Genomic DNA, 18,639 nt, shown 5'->3' on the forward strand with positions numbered 1-18,639 from the left:
ATTGTCAGGCCACATTTGCAAAGGCATTTCCTGGGAATGTCACCGTCTATTTCTGAACACGAACTGCAGGCAGATGACACATCAAATGTTCAAATTCATCTTTAAAACAGATTTTGACGACATATTTTGCCCCACTAGTTCTCTTACTATGCAGATGATTCAGTCTTTTTAATAGTCTGTTTTATTTTCGTTAATCACTATTCCATCCCACAGTGTCTGGCGAAGCTGACGGTGAACTTCCAGAACAGCTTGTCTATCCACGATCCGGCCAGCGAGGTGGCGAACAGCACTGGAACCGCGGGTGACTCGTGCAATCTGCAGCAGTACTGTGACACTGGCTGTCAGACTGACATCATGGGAGAGGTAGGAGACACTGCTGCTCTTCCCTGTCTCCCACTAAAACAGGTTTTCAAGCCCCGATGGAGAGTTGCAGGCGGGGTGCGGAGGTAGAGACGTGAGGCCACAGAGTCGTAACTCCAACACGATACATGGATTTCCAGTAATACTAATCCAGTAAATAATAATCCAGTAAATAATACAAAAAAGGACTCCACTTAAACTGCAGAACTTTCCCAAGAATCATTGTGTTTTTAAGTTTTCTTCCGTGTCAAAGCAATCCAATGACATTTGTCTGTACATCCATGGCAACATTGCAAACAGGAACTGCTAATTGTTACTTTCGCATACTTTTAATGTTCAATAATTTTTTATAAAAGTAAAAAGATCATATGCTTAACATATGGGGCTCAAGTTGTAGCCCACAGCCAACTAACTGCAGGATGATGGGGGATCTTGTCGGCCTGACGCAGCTGTTTGAAAACACCTGACCTGAAAGAATGATCAGCTGTTCAAATGATGACCAGATAAGCTGCAGGAAGCTCCCTGTACTCCCTTCATCTGAAATGAGTAATGGTTATGGTTCGGCCATGTGTGGTAGACACCTAAACCGCTGTCACCTAAATGCACCTTTAATCATTTTATTCCTCTTTTCTTTTTATAGTATGGTTCTCAAGATTCTATGCATTTAGTGGACAAAGTGAAACTCAACTGGCAGTACGAGGAAGCCAAGAAAAAGTAAGTATGTCCGTGTGTTTGTTGTTCATGAGTCGTAGTACTATGACACACCGGCACATAGCCCTGACTCACAGGCTCCGTCAGCCCCCTCTCGTTCCTCGGGCCCTGCTCGTTGTCCAGCGGGAGGGCGTGTCATGAATAGTATTTGTGCCCGGTGGCCGTGGCTGCTGAGCGATGTCTGGCCAGCGGAATGAGCTGGGTGGTCACATTCTTCCCTGGCCACGCTGCTGCTGACTGTGTGCTGCCTTTGTGTGTGCAGCCAGAGAGAGCTCTGCCCACCCTGCTCCTCCGCAAGGTGGTTTAATATACACACTGTTTGGTTAAATATATCCAAGCTCACCGTATAGTGCAGGCTAAATTATATGTCGGCAAAATCAACATAGAGAGACATTTCTTTAGTTTTTCTTATGAATCGAGCACAGGTGTGTCACGAGCTTGTGTGTTATCTAAAGACTGATCGGTGACAGACCCTGGTTGGCCTGTGTGTGTTCCAGTTGTGATGATAGCTGCAGCAGCAAGCGTCACAATGTTATTACGCTGGCTCAGGGCACACTTTTTTTTTTTCAAGATTCATGTTGCTGTGGTGACCCAGCAACAGCAATGCCAACCATGACATCAGGGAGGGAGGGAAGGAGAGAGAGAGAGAGAAAGAAAGAAAGAAAGAGAGAGAGAGGGGAGACCTGTGGAAACTTGCATGCTCTGTCACTGAGTCACTCTGTCTGAAGTCTAGCACACATAAACACAGTTATTTCATCAGAGCTCAGGACTCAGTCTCTAAGATCCCACTTAACTCTGTCTGAATAAACATGTTGGTGATGCACCTGTGAGACCACTGGCTGATGCAGCAGTGCGGCTCAGGTAGAAATGACTACGATGAATGCTGTCATTATAGTCGCAGCATGAAGTAAGCGTTTGGCTCAGATATATGGTCTTACTTGAGCTGATTTTGTACACAGGTAACATTAAATGAGTAAACTGTCAATTATTGACTTGACTTTTAAAAATGATGCACAGTCCAAAGAACTGCCCAATGGCTGATCAAGTCAAAGTCACGATTTAATGCCAGTTATGTACAGCTTTATCCTAAAACATCTAACTTTTAATGGTCCCATAATATGCTCATTTTCAGGTTCATACTTGTGTTTTGGGTTTCTACATGTTTACATACTTTAATGTTTAAAAAACACATTATACATATTTTTTTCTCACACTGTGTGTCTGAATATACCTGTTTTCACCCCCAGTCTGACACACTCCTGTCTCTTTAAGCCCCCCTTCTGAAAAGGACCAGTCTGCTCTGATTGGTCAGCGTTTCTTTGTGTTCCACATCTGCACTCTCAGCGTCTCTGCTCCGTCTTTGCAGCTGGGGAATGACTGTAACGTCACTGTAGCAACACTTTCTACCTGCTTTCTTCCTATTCATAGTACGGTTGTGGCATCACAACCGTACAGAAGTGCTGACGGCTCGTTTAAAGACACAGTTTCTGAATACGGGCTGTGTGCATTTCTCTGTGGATTGAGTGTTGCTATACTTTCACAGTATTTATACAGCACCTCCACCTGCTTTATAATAATAATAATTAAAAAAAAGAGATGGAAATATCACTTTTTACTATATGGGACCTTTTAAAGGAATAGTTTTAGAAGATCCACTCTTCCATCTTCTTGCCAAAAGATAGGATTACTCTCATGTCTGTCCATTCAATATAAGGCTATAGCCAGCTAAATTAACTCAGCATAAAGATTATGGCACTGGCATTCTTTATTTAGAAATATGTATATGTACAGTATATACTGTGTATATATATATATATATATATATATATATATATATATATATATATATATATATATATATATATATATATATATATATATATATATATATATGCCGATGATGCGTAAATGTTGGGTTTATTATGAAGAAGATCTGTATCCTCCATTCAACAGATATTTTAGCCTGAGAACTGTTTACTGTTATGTCTGTTCATGGTTGTTTTTACATTTGAATGACAGCACGTGTAGACTTCATGGGAATAAGGGGAATAATATATTTTTTTATCTATGATCAAAGCTGATGAACTATTTGTATTTGAATCAGAGTGCCAGGAACATTTGGCTCCAGCAACGTTTATGTAAACAAACGTTCGCATCCAAGTAGAGTCAGTGCGTACTTGCCCGCGGTTGACCCGGTGCCAGGTGAGAGGAGAAATATGCCTTTCATTCCTTCTTCCTTGCTGTCCTCTCAGGGTGCAGAGTATACAGCACCAGCTAGCGCAGCTAGACAGTGAGAGCTGGTCGGGACGAGCGGAGGCGGACCGCGACCGGGACTTCATGCAGCTCCTGCGCGAGAAGGAGGCCCTCCTGCAGGAGCTCATCCTGGTCAGCAAGCAGCAGCATTCTCCAGAGACACTGCTGCAGCTGGAGGAGGAGCGCTCCAGGCTGGAGGAGGAGGTGCAGAGGGCCCACAGCTCCCAGAGCCAGGGAGCCAATCAGAGGTGAGTGGGACTGAGAGGATTTAGGATTTTTGCACTTGAACACAGGGCTTGTTCCAGGATGGCATCTGTAGTTCCCTTGACACATTGTTTCACTGTTCAGACCTTTGTAGAGTTCATATTTTCTTCAGTATGGCTTGCATTGTTAATGTGTAGCAATGTAAATTAGTTTTGGAAATAAGAAAAAAATGCATAAGATAAATGAATCGGTTTCTGTACATTTGAACTCGGCAAAACTCTTTGTAAGTACTAGGAATTTTTTTTTATTGTTGTCATAATGTAGTTTCATGAACTCCTCTGCACCATCATTTCCTCCGCCACAAATATGTGTGTGTGTGTGTGTGTGTGTGTGTGTGTGTGTGTGTGTGTGTGTGTGTGTGTGTGTGTGTGTGTGTGTGTGTGTGTGTGTGTGTGTGTGTGTGTGTGTGTGTGTGTGTGTGTGTGTGTGTGTGTGTGTGTGTGTGTGTGTGTGTGTGTGTGTGTGTGTGTGTGTGTGTGTGTGTGTGTGTGTGTGTGTGTGTGTGTGTGTGTGTGTGTACAGAAGACAGTTGCTTTCTCTTTTTATATCACGTGCCATGCATCTACACCCTGCTAAACGGCTCCATTGTAACACCTCAGTCATCATAAATCCCTGTGAGCTGTTGTTCCATACTGCTCTCATTCTAAGCAGATTTTACGTTTGTGATTTGTTCACACTGGAAATCAGTCAGTATATATACTAAACACTTGATTTCTGTCTGCTGTTTGTGTATTTCCAGCTTCTTAAGTCACAGTTTCAGTACGTTATTTCTTTGTATCAGTACAGTAAAACCAGTGTATTGTAGTATAACTCCAGTACATGCCAACTGTGTACATGAACTACAGTAGTATATACTGTAGTTCATGTACACAGTTGGCATGTACTGGAGTTTGGAACTGGGACTCATGCTCTTGTAATTGGAGAAGAAATGGTGCCGTCATTGCCCAGTTTATATGCACGCTGTCTAAGTCCTCATTCGACTAATTGAACTTGCGCCCCATGACAGGATCCTGCAGCAGGAGAAGAGGAACGCTCTGCTGAGACAGCTGGAGGAGGCCACACGCATCACCACCTACCTTCACTCCCAGCTGAAGAGGTGCGGCACACACTCGTCCCTCAAGCTTCCGGTTCTTCACTAGTGCATATTTCCTTACGTGTCTCTTATGTTGTCTTTGTTCTCTTATCTTCCAGCCTGTCGGCCAGCTCTTTGACGGTGTCGTCCAGCAGCAGCCGCGGCTCTCTAGCCTCCAGTCGGGGCTCCCTGGCGTCCAGCCGAGGCTCCCTTAGCTCCATCAGTTTCAGCGACATCTACGGTCTCCCGCAGTACGAGCGCCTCGAGGGGGCCGGGGAGCCGCTCGACCCCCACCTACGCTACCTGCTGTCACCAGAGACCCTGTCCAGAGACTGCTCCATGTTCGCTTCCGACCCCCTGACCCAGAGCAAAACCAAGCGCTCCCACGACACCCCGCAGTCCCTGGCCTCGCTTTCCTCCCGCTCCTCACTCTCCTCCCTGTCACCGCCCAGCTCTCCCATGGACACGCCCTACCACTCTGTCCCTCAGGACTGCCCTCTCACCCAGATGACGGAGGAGTACATGGAGCAGGCGGGCCGCGGCCTGTTAGAGGGGCTGCGGGCCCAGTCGCAAAACTTGTCGCACACCGCAATGCTGAGCAGCGAAGACAGCCCCGCAGGCGTGCATCAGCTGGACAAGAGTCACAGAGACAGCGGAGCTCAGGTGGCTTTCACCTCCACAGGCAAGTGAAAGAGATCTGATCCTTGTCCCAAAGAATGAAGACTACCTGATTACTAACTGGGTGTGATTTCCTCTTTAGGAGTGACCCTGAGGGGAAACAGCGCCAACAGAAGTGGCAGGAGGGCCAGGAGAGTCTCTGCGGGTGTGTCAGAGGATGCTCTGGCCACAGACAGCGGCGTGTTCGAAGCCTGGGGCAGAAGGTGAGAGGAGGTCCATCCTGACATTGCTAAAACAGAACAGAAACAGCCAACTCTTCTGGAGCAGCTGCGCCCCCTAGTGACAGAGGAGAAACCTGCAACACCCACTGTCAGCTTTGACCCTTCACACAGAAATAGCCTATAGCAACTAAAAGAATATATAAACTGTGTCATGATGTTTGGGTAACTTTCAGTCACTGAGAGACAATAACAGTTGTCTATACCTCATCCAACAGGGCTGAGGAGTCCGATGAGATGCCATACATGAAAGAGCTGACCCCAGTAAGCGAGCCCACCCAGATCCAACTGGGACTGCTGTGAGTACACGTTACTGTAGACTGTACGCGGGTGTCGTGGTAATTTCCTTGCTATCGTCTAACGCCATATTCCACGTGGTGTACTTTAATCTTTGCAGATGGGATTCCGGTTCTCAGTCTCTCCGGCTGCATCTGCTACAGCTCAAGAATTTGAACAGGTCCACTGTGAGAGACGGCTTTAAAGTGTGAGTACTCTCAGCTCTGATCATTAAAGCAATCGTTGGACATTTTGGGAAATATTCACCTTCCTGTCGAGAGTTAGATGACAATTCATACCATTCTCATGTCTGTGTGGTAAATAATATGGAGCATGGAGGTGGTTAGCTTAGTTTAGCTTAGCACCAGAGACTGGGAACAAGGGGAAACGGTTAGCCTGCCTCTGTCCAAAGGTGAACCGACCCCAAAAGTCAGGCCACATTCCAAGGAATCTGTCCTGACTCTGCTCTAATGACCGTGATTGAGACTGACGGCACAGAGTTCGGTCGGCTCTAGAGGCAATGACCACGAAATCCTAATGACACTTTCGTTTATTATATTAGGCTGAAACTTTGAAACTCTGAATGGAATTTATATTTGGCCACAGCTCTGTGATAAAGCCTTTCAGTAACGATTAATCGAATTATAATGTAATGTAAAAGACTCTGTGCCTTTTTTCACTATTGTAACTAGATACAGGCATATGTGCAACCAGCATGTGTACGTGTCTTATTTATTTATTAACAAAATATACCATCTATACATATACATAAATAGTCTGCAGCTAGCTAGCTAGTCTGAAACTCACTAATTAATACTTTATATCTCGTTTGTTTAGTTGAGCACATAGGCCACAATTTTCCTCTGTTTCTACGTGAGAGTGGTTTCAATCTCCTCATTTAACTCTCGGTTACAGAGCAAAAAAGTGTGTTTTAACCAAATCACTGTATTTGTTATACAATTGTATAGCTCTATACCACATGAGGAAAGAAACAGTCAAATATCCAAGTCATTTTACATTACCGGTACATTAAGGGTAGACAAAATAATTTATTATTATTAATTGATGGTGAGGAATCTCATATTGTGACTATTGCTCTGTTCATGTCCAGGTATGTGAAGGTGCACTTGATTCCACTGGACGCCGGCAGGGCCTGTGCGTTTTACTGTTGCACGGCGTTGGAGCCGCAGTCCCAGATGAGTTTTAATGAAGGTTTCTGCATTCCTGTCCCTGCAAACGCCCTGGCGGTGTGTGTTCTGCAGCTGTCCGTCTGCTCGCTGGGACCTCAGGCTCAGGAGGAACTACTGGTGGGTCTGAATGGCTGAGCAGGGATTGTAGCTGGCACTGAGCCCACTCAGTAAATGATACATTAGCACTGACTTTGTTCTTTTCTTCATCGTATGTGTTGTACAACACTGATCTTCTGATATCTAAATTAAGGTAATGACGTGAGTGTGTCTGCAGGGTACAGCCCAGGTGGGCTTGGCTGAATGTGAGGGAAGTGCAGAGATGGTTTACCACTGGCTGCGGGTGCAGATGCTGAGCGGGGCGGAGGTGCCCCGGCCCGAGCAGAAGAGCCTCAGCCACCGCAGACACCACGACAGCCAGGAAGAGGAGCAAAGACCCAGGACCATGGTAAACACACACACACACATATGGCACAGACGTGATCTCGTGTACCAGCTTCAGGGAGAGAGACGGTTTTACATTTAAAATACAATTAGATCATTAAAAGTAAATACATCTAATTATTAATTGATTGTTTTAAGGAGACCTATAGCAGGAATGTTGCACTGTCTAAAAACAGACCCCAGTGGGAGCTTGATGCAAATATGATGGGACCTTAAGTGGAACCTTGGTGTACACCAAAAGAGAAACTAGCACAGTCCGACTGATTCGTAAATGGACTTAGATCATTCAGACACCGATGGCACAGCCTTCAGGAGTCAGGGATCCAACTGTTGATCTTCCGATTAGTGGACGACTCGCTCTACCTCCTGAGCCACAGCCGCCCCGCCTCTAATAAATATCTGCAGAAGTAGGATATCAGAAGGATTAAACTTGCGTCCAGCTGTCCTCAACCAGCAGACAATGCAGGCCACAAAAACAGACTTGACTGTGGTTTCCCAATTCTTTTGCCTTTGACCCCCTCGAAATGATGGGAGGTCCTCCTCTGACCCCAAGCGACTTTGAGTTGAGTGAAGTTGAGTAAGGTCAGTTATTGACCTTATGCAGCGTGCCAGTTCTTCCATTTATCCATTTTCTGTTTTGTCTTTAAACTTCTGGTTGATAGTGTCAGCTACAATAAAGTCGAGTGTGTTCACACATCCTAGTGTGTGTATGTGCTCTGATGCAAAGTTGCCTACAGTGTTAGCTAGCTTGCTGTGTGTTGCAGCAGTACTTTGGCTTATATCCATTAAAATTGCTTTCCGTCGCCACGAACGGCCACTAAACCAGCTGTTTTCTGCTTTGTTGGTTTGGAAGCCAATTCTTATTATTATTTAAAATACAACTTATATCTACACTGTATATATACGTATATGTAATAATTAGCACAATAATTAGTGAACAACTAATTAACATAAATAGCAAAACATTTTTAACCAGTCACAATGGCTATTGGAACAGTAAGAGGAGCAGCTGAACTGATTTGAATAACAACAATGGAACACTGGCATTTCCTGTGCACACAGGAACGAAAAATGATTAAGAGCATTTCCTTGTTGCTGAAACGGTCATAACCAACAAGTCATTTTTCCCTCTGAAATGGTATCACTAACAGTCTGAAAAATAGTTTTGTGAAGCAGATTTTTTTTCTTTCCTATCCCTGCAATCATCTTGTGACTGCTCGGATAAGAATGAAAAGAATGCTGAGGGCTCTGCTCAGGAGAGAGTTAGGAGATATTATGGGCCTGAGTTAGAGGAGAGTCTTCTAATCCATCCACCTGCCACCAGCAATCCTGAGCTCTAACCAGAAAATAATACATAATTTAAACTCGTTAAACCGTAAATCATGCTGTGCCTTCGAGAGAAATTCCTCCTCATACCTTTGTAAAGCAGCTCTTAGCCTACAGTCTTCAGGTGTGCAGTTTGTTAAAGTGAGTAACTGACAGGAATGTGTCTCGCAAGCCAGACAAGCCCTCACACTGCAGCTCCAACCCACGTGAAATGTCAGAGGAGGGCGGAGGAATGTTGACAGTGTGAGGATGGTGTTTGATAGTTTGTTCTGTGGCATTACAGGACACTGTATGCGCTCTTCTGTCACGCAACACCATCACCACCACCACCCCCCATCTGGAGAAACGGGAGGCAGAGCTGGAGCTGCAGAGGCTGGAGAAGAAGGATGAGCCGGGGGAGGTGGCATCTGAGAGGTGGCAACATTTTCAGCTTGAACCAAGTTTTTGTCGCGTCTTATACAAAACTTCTTTTTGCCTCCAGCATGTGTGCCAAAGTGACCAGGGTGTGTTTTTCAGGAGTTGGCAGGCGGAGTCGGTGGACAGCGGCTGCAGCAACAGCACGGCCTTCACGGCTCCCTTCTCAGAGGGCCTGTGTGCAGAGGGCATCTGCATCACCACCGGGAGGCGCTGTGAACAGACAACCGGCAAACTGTCTACAGTAAAGGTAAAGGCTGTGCGACGCTCTGTGTTTAGCCACTGACACCGTGAGAACCCGCGTGACAGATGCATTTAAGAGATTTGTTGTTGCAGGTGGAGAAGGCCACCATGACAGAAGGCCTGTTCCCAGAGCCCGTGCGAGTCCGGCCCAAAGAGAGGGGGGGTCGCTGGGGTCACGCATCACCATTCATGCGTGGCAGCACCATCGTCCGCTCTCAGACGTTCTCTCCTGGCGCTCGTAGTCAGTATGTCTGCAGGGTGAGTTTGGACAGTTTGTTTGTGCCATTTGTTGTTAATATTTTCCCTTTTTATTTAATAGTTCCTCCTCCATATAAATTGACCGATTTTCCCTTTCAGTTATACCGCAGCGACAGCGACAGCTCAACTCTACCAAAGAAATCGCCCTTTGTCAGGAACACGTTGGAAAGAAGAACATTGCGATACAAGCAGGTGCAGTGTCATTATTTATTCTAAATCTAGCACATACAAGAGTGTTGATATCTAGTTTCTGAGCTGTGTCTGTGTGTGTATGTGTATGTGTATGTGTATGTATGTGTGAGCAGCAGTCGTACCGCTCCTCCCTGGCCGAGCAGCCGACACGTACCTCCCTGGACCTGGAGCTGGATCTCCAGGCCTGCAGGACGCGTCAGAGGCAGCTGATGGAGGAGCTGAGCGCCCTGAGGGAGCTGAAGCTGAGACTGGAGGACCCGCAAGCCAGAGACACCACGGAGCTCCCCCACTGGGCCCTGAGGGATGAACACTTCCGCGGCCTGCTCAGAGAGGCCCAGAGACAGGTGAGACAGAAACAGGTGCGAGCCCCCAAGATGCAGCCAACCCCGGCCGGCAGCAGTTGACCCTGTTTTGTTGTGCTTCAGGCCGGCCAAAGCAAGCAGGAGCAGCGTCAGGAGGAGGCAGCGGAGAGGAGGCTGAGGAAGGCTTCCAAAGAGGTTCTGCAGATGAGGGGGCAGAGCCAGAAGGAGCCACTGCCTGTGCAGACATTCAGGTTGGGATTGTGCTCACTCCTGGTCAGCCGTCTCACTGTTACTCTGAGAATGTTGATATGAGCGATGGGCAAGTTGCTTTGTTACACCTGGGCATTCAAGGACATAACCCCAGATCTCTGTGCCGTCAAATAAAGAAAACAAAAACATAATAATGATTAAAATAGTCCCGTACAGTAGACCTTTAAGTGGTGGCATTATCACCAGCGAATAACGCACAATGTTGTGTCCACACTGTCAAGCGATAACTTAAGAACAAAATTTAGAATTAGCTGCCAGGGGAAAACGTCCGTCGGAGCAGTGATGTCTTCTAGTTTGCACAGTTTCAGGACCTGCAGTGAAATCAACCCGGTCCACTTATCACAGCGTCGGTGCATGACAGTGTTTCTGAGGCTGTAGTCTGTTCTAATGTCTCATTCTGCTACTGGTGTCTGTGCTGACCTTCCCTATCCTTAAGGTAAACATTAACCTACTCAGTAGGCCTGTCCCAACGTGAGTCAGACATGACGATCGGTCTCTCCTTATCAAACTACATCACAAGTGCATGTTCATCAGCCTGATTTTCAATTTGATTTTCATCAGTGAAACATGTTACACGAGTTGTCAGAAGCTCCCATAGGCTGCTCACTGGCCTGCCTAGCATTGTTACAGGTGCCCCGGGGAGTTTTCCTGGAAACAAGGTTTCTGTTTAAGTTCAGTTTTTCTCAGGAAAAGATGTTGTGTGTAACCTTGAGGTTTAACAAACATGTCAAGTCAAACCTGTAGATCATAGGGCTGGACCCGGATATTTGTTTGTTGGGTAAGTATTCGGTTTTTAATTTTGGGATCTGGATATTTGTTTTTTTTAATTTCCAAAACTTTAGAACAACTGAATCCATAAAAAACATATGCCTTTAATTTAAAGTGTTTCCATTTCAGCTCAGTGTGAGAGACTTCACTGCGATTGTTGTCATTTACGGGCGCTTTTCTCTCCTCACGCTGAATATTCACTGCTGTTGGCCAGAGGCAAAGCAAAGAAAACTTTAAAGAAGGGTGTCCCGGACAATCCAAAAAGATCAGTTTAAAGCCACTGGTGCGACTGTTTGTGTCACATTGTGTACACTTGAATGACTTACTCCACAGTGGACCTTTAAGGCTATAAGCAACCCATAATGCAACAGTGTCTGCAGGAGCTTGTGTTTCAAATACATACATAACTGCCTTGTCCTTGAATAAAAGACAACATATATCCAGAATAAATGTGGTATATTGCTTGTGGAAAGATGGGATTTAGTTGTTTTCTTTTAAACCTTTTTGGCATATACCAAGACAACTGAACAGTGTACACAGGGACAAAGGATTGAAATCATTTTGGTTGGCGTAAATGTGTGTAGCAGTGCCAGATAACAAGCTTACAGTTTACACAAGAAGATGTGTGTGAAACTAAGTTTTCCTTTATTCTTCTGCAGAGAGAAGATGGCTTTTTTCACGAGACCAAGGTTCAACATACCTCCTTTGCCAGCCGACGATGTATGAGAGCTTGCCTCTGTATTATGTGACTAAACATGAAGTATTTGTCAAATTTTCTGAGCTCATGAAGTACAAAGTTCTTTCTACCAAGAACGCGAGCGGGGCGACACCCAGATGATGTTGAAGATTAGAAGGTTTCACATTTTTCAGAAGTGTTTGTGCGGCCTCTTACAAACATGAACACACTAGAAACAGTTCATTTCTTTTTTTTTGGAGAAGACGCCTCTCATAAGAAAACAGTATCTCTTTACTCCTCTATGAGTTACTTACTCATAGCTACTGTCGTTTGTGCTTACAAAAGGCTGGAAGACGGGAACAAAAGTTGGTTTGGACAAATTCACTGTACTGTAACTTATTTTATAGTACTTTTCCTTGAAGGAAATTAAAAAAAAAACGCTTCCTGCTTTTTAAGTGTATTTTGTAGCTTTGAACAAATAGCACTTCAATGTTTTTACATACAGTTAAATTGAACTATTGTCTGATTTTGTTTTCTGTTACCTAATTCTTAAGAGTTATTTACATAAAATGTCACTTTGTAATCCACTTTTATTACAGATGTCATTGTCCTTTTGTTATGTTATTAAAATTAATATTATTTCATGTACTTTTCATTATATGGATGAATATATGAAACACTGTATTCAGATTTTTTTATGATGTCTGTATGAACATCTGCAGTGTTACCTCTTGTGAAGATAAAACCATTAAACCACGTCTTGATGCTCAGCTTTTTTAATCAGTAATGTTTAACATGCAGGTAATAAACAGGATTGATTTAATGAGCGGAGCACATCATTCAGCACACACAAACATTTTCTTCAAGTGTGTCACACGTGATTTTTCTTTAACCTCAAACAGATTGTGATGACCCATTTTAATCTAAACTTGCTGATTCTTGAGAAGCCCTACCACACACCAGGCCGACAGCAGTGTCAGCTACTTATCTTGATACAACATCCTGTTTGAGCCTTTCCACACAAGCCTGTAGAAGCTGAGAGGAGGCAGGCTGTCACCCTGCTGGAGCTCTACCTCACCGCTCTCAGGCGCAATTCCGCCTGAGCGCAATGAGACGAGCAGCTCTGTGGCCTTGGCAGGTCTGTAATTAATATAACAAAGCCTTGCTAAACCTTCATGTTTTCTTTGTCATACAGAGAAATGTAGCTCCCTGTTATAGAAAATGCCCAAATAGCCCTGCAGGCAAAACCGGTCCCATGTCTCTGCTTGTCTTTGGTTAACTGTCATGTTTGGAGGCTGTTTTACAAACTCTTATTTATGCGTTTCCCAGGGAGCAGACGTCATTGTAGGGACAACACACCGTGCCGTTCTACAGTTGATAATTATGATTAGAACATTTTTTTGTTTTACAAGTAATCCGTAAAGAACGTTTGTGATGCAGACAGAACATTTAAAATGAGTCAAACATCCCCTTCCATCTGTGGTGTATCATGCGCCTGTGTTATTGATCGACCTGTTAGTGCTTGTTTAAATCCTTAGTTTTTAAACAAACAAGTATGATTCATATAATTGCCTTGCTTTAGGTCAGGGATCCCACGGATCCTTAAAAAGTCTTAGCAGGAATTTATTGGATCTAAAAAAAAGACCCAACTGGTATCTTTTAAGTCTTAAAAATGCTGAGACATTGTAAGTAGGACTTTATGAATTGGTGTTTTTTTTTTTTTTAAATCTCAAAATAACTGGTAACATCTATTTTTCTTTAAAAAAAAAAAAGGCTTGGTAGGATCATGACAGTAGACCCCCAAAAATAAACTAGACTACACCACTGCCTCCACCCCCATCCCTGATACCAGCACCAGAGTCAGCAGCAACAAATCTACAAACAACTTCTAGAGTTTTGGTTATTGTAAAACCGTTCTTAAATGCCATTTAAAGTGGTATTAAAACGTGTAAATATAACATAAATCTAACTTGCTGTAAGCTGTAGGTTGGTTTCAGTGGTTTCATTTGTTTCAGTATGCTGTGAAATTCAACCCTGCGAGAGCATAAACTTAAATGAGGTCATTTGTCAGTGAACTTTGCCACTGCACCGGTGACTTGTGATGTGCAGGAAAAGGAATAAAATGTTCCAAAGTAACGTAGCATTCAGGAAACAAGTAAAACACCTTCTTTAGATTAAAAATACATACTTTAATTATATTGACCAGTTCAATATATGAATGTATAATTCTGATGCTGCCTAATGACGACAAGACTAAAAAATGTTTTGATACAAACTGTGTCGTAAAAAAACAAAATAATGATTAAACTCTGTTTTCTTTTTAAGGCATCATCTGTTATTTAACTTCAAAAATACAACAGTAACTCCATCCAGTTGAGCGGCTGTTTGCGTTAGATAGACACTGTAATAAGAAAGATAATACGGCTGAGGCGGCGTGCCCCGGGGGCATATCTGTCACTGTTTACTTGTCATAAATGAAAGCTCCACTGGTCCATTCTATAAATATACTGTCATCACACTGTATATCATATCTGGCATCTATTTACTTGTATAACACACGTGAGTTCAATAAAACATGAAAACTCTTTCAATTACATTTATGTGTGTTCAAATTCTATGAATCATGAGTTTTAAATGACGCTTTCGAGGAAGTAAACAATGTACTTGTCAGACTGTGAAAGTAATTAACTCAGGAGTAGCACCAGTGAACATCAAAAGTGAAAACACTGACAGGCTGGCACTTTCCTGTGACTTATGTGGAATTTAAAAGGCACTAATTACACTTATGCAACATATTCCAGGAGAGAGGTTCACACAACACCCATAACATCACATTTCCACTCAAATAAAACAAAACATCCTGCATGCGTGTCCGCGTTCACCTCAACAACGGCCAGCGGGTTTCCAGAAAGCACAACTCCAGTCTGTGGCTTCAGGTCGTGGGTCTCTATATGGGGATGGAAACAATGGTCGGTAGTTCCCCAATGGGAGGAGGGTTGTACTTCTCGACCCTCATCAGTCGCCGCAGAATGTCATCCCGATGGAGCGGCCATTCGTAAACGTGCGTGTTTTGGAGCCAGTTCGGGACGTGACACTGAGATCACAGAAACACACAGCAGAGAAAGAGAAGTGTTGAGGTTCGAGGGTCCAATTAAAACAGATACAGATGCAAAGTGTTTTTATGTTGTTGTTGTTGTTGAGCACGTATCTAAAAAGGTAACCTTATGTTCATGTGATATTGTTCACATGACGGGTATGTGTTTACAAGCTCAGGGAAATGCATCATCAGAGTTTACGTTCAGTCTCCTGTCCTGGAGCATAAAACTAACCTTTTTAGCCCCGGGGAACACAATGGGTATGAACCTGAAATTCTTGCTTCCATTCTGGATGAACTCATTCTGGAGCTAAAAGGGATACAGAAACGAAGAGTTCAATGATTTGAAAATAAATAAAGATAAAAATATTGATCTTTCAGTCTTCTGTTATGAACCTGTTTATGTATGTAGACGGTGTTGAAGGTCCTCTCGTCGTTCTCCAGGCCAACAGGGGAGGCTGTCACGGTGTCGTAGTACTTGGGACTGATGATGATGATGATCAGGTACTCTTTCTGGGTGAGGGGACGACATAATAATGACTGCTTGTCAAATGCTCTACCTGTCAGTAGCACAGTTATGAAAACAGCTCCCTATTGAACTGCTTGTTAAAACATATTCATGCTTGCAGAAAGAAAAAGAGCTCCAGGTATTGGCCCGATTATTAATTTGAAAGCTTCTTTTTATTCATTGTCTTAAATGTAGAAAGATGTGGCCGTTTGTACCTCACTGAGGTACCGCTCCATGAAGTCGATTTTGCTTATACTCCTGAACTGCTGCTCGAAAATATCAATCTGAAACACAGAAAGGCATCAGTCACAAAGTTTGCCCCCTGACACCAAACAGAAAATCAACAGTTGTTGTGACAAAACATTAAAAAAGACCTCACATGCGTGTCAAAGCCGTTGTGTCGCAGTAGAGCAACAAAGTTGATGACCTCGTTGACATGCCCGTCGTTGTCCGCTTCATAGGTGACAAAGACCCTCCCTGTATTTAACAGCGATGAAAAAACAATGAAAGGAGAATAAACAGTAGTAATGTGATTATCCGCAGACCTACTGGTCAACACTTACTCTGCTCCAGAGACAGTGATGTGCTACGAGGGGGGTGCTTCTCTTTAGCCGGAGCATTGTGGCCGCTGCATGGAGTTAAAGATCATTTTAGATAAGCTAGAAACATGCAGCGTGAGAGGAGGGACCGAAATACGTCTCCTGTGATGAACAATTATTATAAAAACTCACATTTGTGTGTATCCGGCTCCAGGAAGTCTGCAGGCGTCTGGATCTAAAGCAAGACAGAACAAAGAACAAAAAAACTCTTAAAAGGCGTAGCAGGATGAATAGATTATTTACTGCTCTTGTCACTCCGTTGTGATGGGATACAGCAAGAGTGTGTGTCACAGAGCAGACTTACAGTATGGGCCGTAAGCTGCATGGTGCTGAGGCCAGGGGTGTTTGTTGGCCACAGGCCCCCTGTTGAAGCCGTCTGCAGGGCGCTGTGCACAGCAGGCAGCTCCCTGGGGCAAGCACGAGTACGGAGACAACGTGTGGTGGCATAAGTTGCCTGAAGGAGGGTTGGAGCACAGCGAGAATGGCTGCTCTAAGCTGCTTGCAATGGTGCTGCTTCTACCAGGGAGAGACACAAACTTGTACCCTGAAAGGCAGCTATCTCCAGAACAGCTGGAGAAATATTTCGGGTTTAGAGAGGACGGCAGGCTGTTGGGATACCCCGACCAGCTGCTGGCGAAGCTCGGGTGGAGCCAGGCACCGTCGACCTGGCTGGGGAACGGTGTGGGCTGGCTGTACCCGGCAGGCAAGCCGCAGGGAGGCTGGTATGAACGGTAGCTCAAGCCAGGTTGAGGGAGAGCGTGGTTGTGTTTGTGTTCCTGCTCTCTGTCCAGACTCTGTCTGCTAAACAGGGAGTCCTCAGAGAAGACTGCATGTTCCAGAGGGGGGCGGTGACCATCAGGGTCAGAGGTGAAGTCTGGCTTGGAGGCTACGTTGGCTTCTCGCTCCTCTGTGCTCATGGTCTCATCGTTCTCTTCAGGCGTGTTGTGGTGGCTGCTAAGGTACTTGCTCAGCTGGCTGACGTGACTGTGGGCGAGAAACAGATGCGTCACCATCATTGACATGAATATTGGACAAGACCACCAACTGCTGCTTCACTCTTACTGTATTTAGTAGCGTGTGCCAGTGAGGATGTACTGTGGCTGATTCAAAACAACAGCCATATGAACACATCTGCATATAAACTAAACATGCTGTGAACTTCATCCCATCTAACAGCGTATGTGTTGTCACCTATTGGGTGCTGAGGCAGAGTCGATGGAAGCGGGCAGCATCATTGGGCCTCCTCCTCCTCCTGACATCCATGTGTGTCTGGTTCAAGCTGCATATGAAACGTTGAGGACAGGAATCATTTTTAAACACATTTGATCAAAACTGCAGCGTCATTTTTGCACAATAACACACAGAAAGCTGTTCAGTAGAGCGATGGTTGAAAATCAGCCCACTCTCCCGCTGGTGTTGCTGATTCGCATGAGAGCACATTCTGTTTATGACACAGTGTCTCCCACACGGGACTTTACCCTCAGTGTGTGGTGGTTAATTCTCTGGAGACAAATCGACTCAAAATTAAGATTATCAGACAGAAACAAGACTCGGATGGAAAATCAAACCACAAAGCTTCCAAAAGATTACACACGTCTGTGAATACTTTAGCATTTTGATAGACTCATTTGAAGACTATATAAAGCCCATGTCTATCTATCTTTTCCCAAGATACTCAATGTAGGTCTATGAAAGCTCAGTAGAGCTGAGTTTACCTTCCACCCTGATAGTTCCTACTTCCTATACTTTAACTCCGTGCTGAACAGAACACACAGGTGAGAAAATACGTCTCCAGACTTTCTCTATACACATTTTTAAGCGAATAGTAGTTTTTCCCTGTAGCGATATTTTGCTTATATTTGTACCACAGCGCACGAGACAAATTTAAAGTTATAACTGTTTAAAAACCCTCATGAAAACAGCTGCTTAGCAACCCGGGATGTGACCACCTTAAACAAGGTGCCTCATGCGAGTTATTTGTCGAATAAACAGGTAACAAGTTGTGTAACGTGAAGTCAAGTGGAAGCAAGTCAATGACTTCACGTAACTCACCGTCGCTGCTGTACGCTCACGAGACTCCTCCAGGTGACTCAGCCTCCTCGCGCCGAAAAAAAGTCCCGTCAGAAACGTCCCGTTCAAAGGGTCCGGGAGACGTGAACACTTTGGCTTTACTATAAATGTAGAGTTGTCCTGAAATGTTGCCTTGGAGACAGCGGAGAAACATTGACGCGCGATAGCACTTGGTTCTTTCCTTTGCCGCTGAGCAGCACCGCCCCGCGCGCAAACTCCACCTCTCGCGTGCGTGGGAGCGCACACACACACACACACACACACACACACACACACACACACACACACACACACACACACACACACACACACACACACACACACACACACACACACACACACACACACACACACACACACACACACACACACACACACACACACACACACACACACACACACACACACACACACACACACACACACACACACACACACACACACACACACACACAC

General features: G+C 44.6%; 2 protein-coding genes across 2 annotated transcripts in view; one reads left to right on the forward strand and one right to left on the reverse strand.

Annotated features, from left to right (window-relative positions):
• wwc3 (WWC family member 3) overlaps positions 1 to 12,560 on the forward strand; it is a 32,712-nt gene extending 20,152 nt beyond the window's left edge. The window contains exons 7-23 of the mRNA XM_083911426.1: positions 214 to 363; positions 1,001 to 1,074; positions 3,324 to 3,572; positions 4,595 to 4,684; positions 4,780 to 5,342; positions 5,421 to 5,541; positions 5,775 to 5,855; positions 5,954 to 6,040; positions 6,944 to 7,139; positions 7,297 to 7,467; positions 9,073 to 9,203; positions 9,306 to 9,453; positions 9,540 to 9,704; positions 9,804 to 9,896; positions 10,010 to 10,240; positions 10,322 to 10,449; positions 11,896 to 12,560. Coding sequence (XP_083767552.1) covers positions 214 to 363; positions 1,001 to 1,074; positions 3,324 to 3,572; positions 4,595 to 4,684; positions 4,780 to 5,342; positions 5,421 to 5,541; positions 5,775 to 5,855; positions 5,954 to 6,040; positions 6,944 to 7,139; positions 7,297 to 7,467; positions 9,073 to 9,203; positions 9,306 to 9,453; positions 9,540 to 9,704; positions 9,804 to 9,896; positions 10,010 to 10,240; positions 10,322 to 10,449; positions 11,896 to 11,962 — 2,745 coding nt within the window. The 3' untranslated portion in view covers positions 11,963 to 12,560. The remainder of the gene's footprint in view (positions 1 to 213; positions 364 to 1,000; positions 1,075 to 3,323; positions 3,573 to 4,594; positions 4,685 to 4,779; positions 5,343 to 5,420; positions 5,542 to 5,774; positions 5,856 to 5,953; positions 6,041 to 6,943; positions 7,140 to 7,296; positions 7,468 to 9,072; positions 9,204 to 9,305; positions 9,454 to 9,539; positions 9,705 to 9,803; positions 9,897 to 10,009; positions 10,241 to 10,321; positions 10,450 to 11,895) is intronic.
• Positions 12,561 to 12,763: 203 nt separating this feature from the next.
• Positions 12,764 to 18,329, reverse strand: traf3ip2l (TRAF3 interacting protein 2-like). Its single transcript, XM_083911570.1, has 10 exons — positions 18,166 to 18,329; positions 17,305 to 17,392; positions 16,418 to 17,097; positions 16,246 to 16,288; positions 16,078 to 16,142; positions 15,894 to 15,991; positions 15,730 to 15,798; positions 15,403 to 15,519; positions 15,242 to 15,316; positions 12,764 to 15,006 (listed from the first exon to the last, which is right to left on the reverse strand). The coding sequence occupies exons 2-10, from the start codon at positions 17,370 to 17,372 to the stop codon at positions 14,860 to 14,862; spliced, it is 1,362 nt and encodes a 453-aa protein (XP_083767696.1). The 5' UTR covers positions 17,373 to 17,392; positions 18,166 to 18,329; the 3' UTR covers positions 12,764 to 14,859.
• Between the last annotated feature and the right edge of the window lie 310 nt (positions 18,330 to 18,639).

Source organism: Echiichthys vipera (genome assembly GCF_963691815.1).
Source record: "Echiichthys vipera genome assembly, chromosome: 3".
Lineage (NCBI taxonomy): Eukaryota > Metazoa > Chordata > Actinopteri > Perciformes > Trachinidae > Echiichthys > Echiichthys vipera.

What these genes read in the sequence shown, in the direction of transcription:
- traf3ip2l (XM_083911570.1), bottom strand. Translation starts at nt 17,372, where the DNA reads ATGTCAGGAGGAGGAGGAGGCCCAATGATGCTGCCCGCTTCCATCGAC. An exon ending in GGAGCCGGATACACACAAAT is followed by an intron (nt 16,143 to 16,245) that starts GTGAGTTTTTAT and finishes AACTCCATGCAG; the next exon opens with CGGCCACAATGCTCCGGCTA. An exon ending in TGTTCCCCGGGGCTAAAAAG is followed by an intron (nt 15,007 to 15,241) that starts GTTAGTTTTATG and finishes CTGTGATCTCAG; the next exon opens with TGTCACGTCCCGAACTGGCT.